The sequence below is a fragment of the Sardina pilchardus genome, chromosome 18 (assembly GCF_963854185.1).
Source record: "Sardina pilchardus chromosome 18, fSarPil1.1, whole genome shotgun sequence".
NCBI lineage: Eukaryota > Metazoa > Chordata > Actinopteri > Clupeiformes > Clupeidae > Sardina > Sardina pilchardus.
Window position 1 is genome coordinate 20,931,490 of NC_085011.1, and position 8,300 is coordinate 20,939,789.

The 8,300-nt window shown below is 43.8% G+C and overlaps 1 protein-coding gene across 1 annotated transcript; it reads right to left on the reverse strand.

Moving 5' to 3' along the window:
* Positions 1-2,253: 2,253 nt before the first annotated feature.
* Positions 2,254-8,077, reverse strand: dld (deltaD). Its single transcript, XM_062519778.1, has 11 exons — positions 7,389-8,077; positions 6,948-7,247; positions 6,443-6,503; positions 6,072-6,329; positions 5,331-5,391; positions 5,067-5,197; positions 4,743-4,912; positions 4,410-4,626; positions 3,384-4,290; positions 3,152-3,257; positions 2,254-3,015 (listed from the first exon to the last, which is right to left on the reverse strand). The coding sequence occupies exons 1-11, from the start codon at positions 7,440-7,442 to the stop codon at positions 3,010-3,012; spliced, it is 2,271 nt and encodes a 756-aa protein (XP_062375762.1). The 5' UTR covers positions 7,443-8,077; the 3' UTR covers positions 2,254-3,009.
* Positions 8,078-8,300: the final 223 nt, after the last annotated feature.

The window sequence follows — 8,300 nt, forward strand, 5'->3', positions numbered from 1 at the left end:
CTACTGCCAGAGCTAAAGCTAAACTTGCCACGAGTTTCCCCGGGTGCCTGTTCGAAAGATGTCACAGAAGTGTATAAAATGGCATCACAAACAAATACTGTATATGCCTTTATTGTCTTCATTCTTGACATGATACATGATACATGATCAGTATTTATGTTTTCTTACTTTATTCATGTGAATTTGTATGATGATTCTATATTTCTTTCAAATGTAACAGAACAAAAGATAAGATGACAACTTGTATGTAATCATTTGTCTTCTTAGTGTGAAAGTCAAAGCAGATAATGCTGATGATGAAAAGAAAATGTACGTTTTGTATATGTCTGCTTTCAGCATGTCTGAAAAGAGTCTCTCCTCACATTCGCTATACCTCAGTTGTTTGTTAACACGTTCACAGCTGCCATATAGAGCCGGTTGGCGTTAGGCACAGCTCTAAACACCACAGGTCATCTGATACTCACAACATTGGAGAAAGACTAATGTAAGCCACTGACATAAGTGTTGAGGGGGGGGGGGGGGCAAGGGGATAAATATTTCAGGGCAATCTTTGAGGATTATTGACTTTTGCCATTGGCATAGTGAGATGGAGCATCATTGCATTAATCCCTCTGCAGCCAGTGTTTAAATGGTTTAGGGTTAGCACTCCAGTCATTCTCTGCATACCTTGGTGTATTTATGAGTGAAAAGATTTGGCAACACTGTTGTCAATGGCTAGTTGCAGTGTCAGCATGCTCTATGTCCACAAAGTCAGAGTCAGAAAATCACGTATCGCAACATCCACTTTGACTTCGAAACTGATGGGCAAGGATATCCTCTTTAAGGTTCTTCTCAGAGCATTATCCGTCAATAGTATCAATTGTATCAATTGCTTTTGTATTGTCTCCCAAGGCCTTTGGATGCTTTATTGAAACAGAGAGAAAAGAGAAAGGAAAAACGTGTTTGAAAAAGAGGGTTGGTGTCTTAGAGAGGGAGAGAGAGAGAGAGAGAGAGAGAGAGAGAGAGAGAGTGTGTGTGTGTGTGTGTGTGTGTGTGTGTGTGTGTGTGTGTGTGTGTGTGTGCGTAATGATGTGTACATGTGCACGTCTCTCATCACCATCCTGACAGCTGCAGATGAGAGTGTTAGCCGGGCCACCTCTCAGCTGTCTGACTCCGTGCACAACAGAAGTTTCCTCCACTGCTGAAGATTTGAGCGTAACTCGAGAGCGAGAGAAACAACTCCGGCAGCACGTCGAGGACCACAGTCATGACATCATCAGCCAGTCCACAGCAACTGTTTCAGAGGGGAAGAAAAAACATCCCTCTCACATAGAATACACAGAGGATGCTTCCTTCCTGGATGCCTATATATTTGTTTGCTTAAATCCTATTTTTAACCTGTTGTTGACCCAGCCATGTTTTTTGTGAATGGCGACAGTCTTTGGAGAAGTCAAAAACAACAAGACGAGTCTACAAACTGCTTAACAATGTATTTTATTTCAAGGCGCCTTTCATGATGCTTCACATACCATCTTATATCCTCTGTCCATTAACTAGAGAGAAACATTACACAATGGCATAGTAATATGGCGTACAGGATTCTCAACAGACAGCGTATGAGTTTGAATCCTACAAGTTATTATACAAAACAATTGCATCTCTGTTCTTACAATCTTTGTCCAGACACAGACTGAGAAATAGACAAGCATGACTCTCATCTTTCTATTTTGTAATGTAGTAATCATACACAGCCCCGAGGGATGATGAAGTGGTGCGCTTTTGTGATCCTGTTATTATTTCTTAACAGAGGTTGTGCTGAAGAATGTTCTTCTGTCTATCGGCCCAGGCATTTCACCACAAATCTGCATTTGATAACTATGGTTGTCTATTTTCCTCCGGATCATCAGTGCTTGATGAGTTTGACCGTGGTTTTTAAACATCACGGGACCGGCTCTGAGCAACCCCCTTTCCACGGCGTGGTTTTCTTCTCGTCTTTTTTTGACAGTGGGCCCTCGGGTCGCTAAAAATAAAGCTGCCATCAAGAGGAAGGTTGTAATTTGTGATTACCGGGTGTGTCTTTGTCTCACTTAGTGAGGTACTGAGGGGAGACAGTTGCCTGCTACATCCGACCAAAACTACTTTGACATTTCAGAGGTTTACTAGCTGAGAGAATCTCAGCTACATACTGTACATTGAAACCTTGAAATGCTCACAGAATTAATTTACTGTCACTGAAGTGAGAATACTATCAGAGAGAGAACAGGGACAAGATGATTCCATTATTTCATACATTATTTATTTGGAAAAATATTTAGATGATTTCCTTCATGAGCAACAGTTATAAAACAATTCCCATAAGATCTGTACAATGCTTCTTAAATACATTTATGGAAAACAGTCACATTGACCCGAAGTGCCTTATATACATTATACATATTTGCAAAACGAGGGAGAAAATTAAATTATATCAAACTGAATTCCACAACACATTCACAAACATATAAAACACAAATAACAATTAAATAAAAAGTACAACTTCTTAAAAATAAAAAAAACAACAAAAGCCTCGGTTACTTTAACAGGATTCAAAGGCAGTGTCTTTTTCTTCTCCGAACCAACACACACTGATGTGAGGATATGAAACAGTACACACTGCAGTCAGTTTAAATACATTTTTTGTCCTCTTTTGAACACAAAAAAGCCCTCTAGTGCAATGAGGTAACTCTTCTTCCAGGTCATGCAACAAGTCCATTTGCACCATATGCACATTTCCTGGGCGACATGAACGTAAAAGGAAAAAAATTAAAAATAAAACAACGCGGGGAGCAGGGAGCCAGTATGGCTCAACAACCAACTTCTGCAGTCACTGTGCTTACTTCAGTTGAGAACCAGCTCATTCTGAGTATCATATTCAACATCTTAGTTCCACAGCAGCAGTTCACGTGAGGGAAACATTCCCCCTGGTTTGAGCAGCATTTCGTCGGAGTAAAACCTCCAGCAGAGCGACTGAGCAACAGTTCCAATATAATGTTACACCTGAAGATGGAGAAAGGAGGGAGATATTGGTTAGTCACTGTCATGAGGGAATGATTGTGGAGTAGACATTTAAAAAAAAAAAATTATAAGATTGGGAAAAGCTTTAAGGAAAATCTGCCTTGATATCTCAACTCACCTCAGTTGCAATAATACATTCATCTTTTTCATCTGATATCACGTACACGGACTGATACTTTGTGTCCTTGCACGATGACTCTGGACGTTTCTTTTCTGAGGGATCGCTGTGAACGGAAAGAAAGCAAAATTAATATCAAAGCATGCTTTTCGTACATCTTGGAGCAACACTTCTACGTATCAAATTCAATATCAACTTCCATTCCATGTCAAAGCATTTCATCTGTATTCACCTCTTTAAGCGATTTCTGTGTTTCTCGTCTAAGTCACAGTCCAGTGGTTCGCACGCGGCCTCGCATGCAGCCTCGCACATGGCCTCGCACTTGGAGTCGCCTTTAGCTTCACATTTTGGGTCGCCTTTTTCCAGGTCGTCTTTCCCGCACGCCTCTTCCTGCTTCAGCTCGTGCACCAGATTGTAATCCACAGACATGTAGCGCGACTTGTAGCCGTTCTTTTCCGAGTTGTTGCCCCCTCCGAGGCCGGCCGAGTTGTCGCTGTGAAAGTCCACCTTCTTGTTGGTGTTCTTCACCTGGGTCGGAACGAGGACGCCGATGCTGACCGACAGGTCCTTGTCGCGGCTGCAGTTGTTGGCCAGGTTGTTCATGGTCTCTCGCTCGCTGCGGGCCTCGATCAGCTGGCTCCGCCGCTGGAGCTTGACCCGCACAAACGCCACCAGGATGGCGCTGCCCAGCAACAGCAGCAGCACCAGTATAATCCCCGCGCACACCGCCATCCAGGGGAAGTAATCGGTCTGCTCCTCTCCGTCCTCGCCCCCCTCAGAGTAGTGTTTATCGTGCCCCTCGACGACAGGCTGCCCGTTGTTCTCGGGCAGAAGAAACTGGCAGTTGCGCCCTCCGTAGCCAGGCACGCACGCGCAGACGTAGCGGCCCTCCCTCTCGTGGCAGGTGGCGCCGTTGTGGCATGGGTTATGGGCGCACCTGCTCACTGGGTGGGTGCAGTTTTTTCCAGTGTAGCCAGGTGGGCACGTGCAGGTGTAGTCGTTGAGTCCATCCTGGCAGGAGCCACCATTCTGGCATGGGAAGCCAGCGCACTCATCAACATTGTCGCTGCAGTGGTCTCCCACGTAACCGTCTGGACACTGGCACAGGTAGGAATCCACTAGGTCCAAACATTGAGCACCTAATGCGTAAAAAAATATATATATTGTCAGATCATTTGAAAACACAGATTTGAGAGATATTCTAGTCCACAGTCCAAGCGGATAAATATGTTTGGAGAGAGAGAAAAACTGAACGTACCATTCGAGCAAGGGTTGGAGCTGCAGTGGTCAATTTTCTTCTCACAGTTGAAACCAGCATAGCTTGGTGGGCACTGGCAGTAGTATCCTCCATCTTGGTTGTTGACGCAGCGACCCTCGTTGAAGCATGGCCCATCAGCACAATCCATAGCGCTCAACTCACAGTTCTTGCCATAGTATCCAGGAGGACAGGCGCAGGTGTAGGTGTTCTCCATATCCTGTTAACATAGAGCAATTTGACTTAGGGAGGATAGTAGGCTACATACACCAAGCTACAAAATTGCAATGTATGGCACTGCATAGCACAATGAAAGTTGAAGAAAAGTACACTTACAGTGCAGCTTCCCCCATTTCTGCAAGGATTGTCTGAACACTCGTTGACTTCAATCTCACAGTTGTCCCCAGTGAAGCCAGGCTTGCAGGTACAGGTATAGCTGCCCTGCCCAGTGTTGGTACAAGTGGCTCCATTCATGCATGGTTTGTGGTGAGTGCAGTAGTTCAAATCTGAAACATTCAGAAACATTCATGAAAAGTTAATCTAATGTCACACATCTTATTTCATATGTCAATATTTCAGATAGAAGAATACAGGCGTCTCATTTAGAACTGATCCAGAAGAGGTGATAAATTCAAAATACTACAAGGAATAATTGCTCACCTTGGTTGCAAAAGAGTCCACCCCAGCCTTCCTGGCAGTTGCACTGCCATGGCTGCTGGCAGGTGCCGTGAAGGCATCCTGGATAACGGATGCAGTCATCACAGTACTTCCCACTGAAGCCAACTCTGCACCTGAGGCAAAAGAAGTAGAGGAGACGAGAATGATTAGGATGGACTGGTGTTTTATGACATTTCTATCAGGAGTTTAACCCACACTACTCTTTTATGTCTGTTCATAGCATCGTGGATGATCTGATGTACTTACTTGCATTCATCTGGCTTGTCACAAAACCCATGTTCCTCGTCACATCCAGGGAGGCAGATTGCTGTAAAGACACAGACATCCATTGAGTGATTCAAGCATATGTTTCATCAGACAAAGATTGACTCAACTCTCCCATATAAACACTTGTTCAGTCATTTCAGAGGGCACTGGCAGGCTCTACTATCTGTGTGAAAAAATTCTGCTCCCCTCATCATCAGGGGCAAGGACGTTCTGCTTAACACAGTTGCTCTCCACACAAAAGCCTCACAGCACAAAAGCTTCTTTTTCTTCTAACTGTGGGTCAGAAGTCCCCTTTTTTCATGGTGCTCATACAACCCCTCCCCTCGGTGTCCCCGAGTCGGCGTGGATAAGAGTGGACAGCTGGTATACATGGTGCCAGTGCAGGACAGCTGCTCTATTGTCCTTTCACTCGGCAGCTGCCCGCTTCCAACAATACCTCACTGCGCTAAGCCAATCAACACGGAGCGCACTGCCAAGTAGCCAATCAGGCATTACATTTAATCTATGGCACGCGTGTGATTATTCGGCAAACGTCTCTCATTTGCATTCGCATAAAAAACGCCTGTTGAAACCAAAACATTTCTGTACTGTAAAATAAAGTTTGTGGAAAACTTTTGGAAACGCCAAAAATAATGTATTTATAGTCAAAGTAAAACTACTACATCACAAATAGACCCAGGTAAAAGTATTTTAAACATCTCAGATTGGCAAAATACTTACGTTCTGTGCAGTATTTGCCTTTCCATCCAGAGTTGCAGATGATCTCTCCACGCTCGCCACAGGTGAAATGTCCAAAGGCATCATCGCGGGGGCGGCAGAAGACAGAGCAGCCCTCGCCATAGTAATGTTCATCACACAGAAATCTGTAGGAGTATTTCAGCTCCGTCCTTCCACCAATTTGTAAATCCTGAGACCACTCCTCCCCCACTGTGAGGTGCCTCTGTGTTGTCATCCGACTGATGAGACGTTCTGGGTGTTCTGTTTACGAAATACAATTCATTAAAAACAATGATAAAGAATAAAGAAAAATGCATAAAAACAGCTGGGGGGTTTTATTCGCTGACAACCAAGGAGCTGGAAACACTTTTTACCTGTTGAAAGATCATCGATGGAATCTGTGTGAAGCGCTTCGATAATCAGCGAGAAGGTCCCCTGTAAGACAATGAGAGTATTAGTTTAGTGGGCCTATGTTCTCGATTACAACTTATCTCTCAAGACCTCATGGCAACCAGTGTCTCATTAGTCGCACAAGGTGGGCCTCGTATTTAACATATGACGGAAGAGGCTGATAAACAGAGGTGTGATGCCACTGGGCTTCACGGTCAATTTCCCCACTTTCACACTTACTTACTGCTGTAAAATGAAGCGTTTCGGAATTTCACGCAGAGCTGACAATAATACACCAACTCTGGGGATGTGAAGTTTCCCACCCCTGTAACATCTGTTAAATGCTCTAAGCTAAAAGACCACCCTTCCACAGTCGTTTCTACTTGGTAATCTTTTGACGTTATCGAGAGAGCCACATGCACGTGATGAAACCCATTACACTCTACTACTCGTGAAGATATCTGTTGGTAAAACAATCAACCAACTCACCGGCCAAGTAAAGCCAAAGGAGAATCGTATTGGATTGCTGAATGAATCCTTAGAAGTCATCACGGGAACTTGGAAGGAGTTGGATCCCAACACAGGGGTAACCGCACCACCGTAGGTGCATGGAGGTTCCGGTGATACGTTTGTCTGGTAGTGCTTCAAACAGATCCTAAAAAAAGTTTTGCATTCACACTGTTGGAGGCTTGATGCGGTCCCCGCTTTGCAGCAGTTCGTATTTCCCGTCACTCCTTTCTTGTTGAGAAACTCTTGCAACTTCAGTTCAAATACCCCAGAGCAGAACCCCTGTTGAAAGAACGAACCTCATGTAAGCCATCATATTTTCAGAAACATTTTACAGTATACACTGATTATATGTAATATATGGATTTGGACGTCACTATAAATCAATATTGAAATCATGACCGAAAGGAAAATGTGTCTTACCTGGCATGTCAACACACAAAGTATGGCAGCTATCAGAATTGACTGGTGTCCCATTGTGTTGTATTGGGTTTTGATCAAATTTCAACTTCCAAGAGCCCAAAGAAATTTGACTGTGTCCCTCAAACAAGCATTGAGATGAATTTTGAAAGTCCAGATATATTCTCTTATTCAACAGACAGTTCAGTGTAAAGAGACTACTTCGTTGGATTTGTTTTAGTCTCTTCCCACAACGTGTTCTTCTTACTTTCTTTTGTGTCCCATTTAAGTCCTTCTTGGAATGGAAAAAATAACCAAAGTCAATTTAATCCTTATGATGCCGTGTCAGACGAAAGTGGACGAAAAAATCCAAGGTGATAAAAAAATCCCTTCTTAGGTCATAAATTCCAATCCAGATATTAATATTTGAAGATCAATACACCCTCAGGCTCGTGGGTGCAAACAAGAGGACAACCCCGTCGCAGGGTTTGCTCGTGTGTTGTTTACTCTCCCTTTGATTTATTAAGCGCAAAGATGGTACTGGTCCAAAGCACTTCCCCTCTGCGCTCTCGTTCCTTGTGCACTGTATGAAACTATGCGTGTGTCTGATGTCCCGGCTAGCCTGCCGCCGGTTATATACAGACTACGACTGCTAGGATAATGACATGCAAATGAGCTACTCCCCCAATCTGGCTCGAGCTGTCACAAAGGGACACTTTTCAAACCCCCTCTCAAAAGATCGCCAAATGGTCACTGAGCTGTAAAATGTGCAACCCTTCCCCATGGCCAGAGAGAGAGAAAAAACTTCTCATTTACATACTAGAGAAAAATTTAACCTCAAGAATCCTTTACATCCTTTGCTGACAGAAAACCTCAAATTACATCACACTCCGTCTGCTCATAGTTAAACCTGCTCAAATGACTCGACATTCTTCA

Coding starts and splice junctions, on each gene's coding strand:
- dld (XM_062519778.1), bottom strand. CDS start 7,442: ATGGGACACCAGTCAATTCTGATAGCTGCCATACTTTGTGTGTTGACA. Junction 5,392..6,071: donor AGGCAAATACTGCACAGAAC/GTAAGTATTTTG, acceptor GTGTCTTTACAG/CAATCTGCCTCCCTGGATGT. Junction 4,913..5,066: donor TGGACTCTTTTGCAACCAAG/GTGAGCAATTAT, acceptor TGAATGTTTCAG/ATTTGAACTACTGCACTCAC.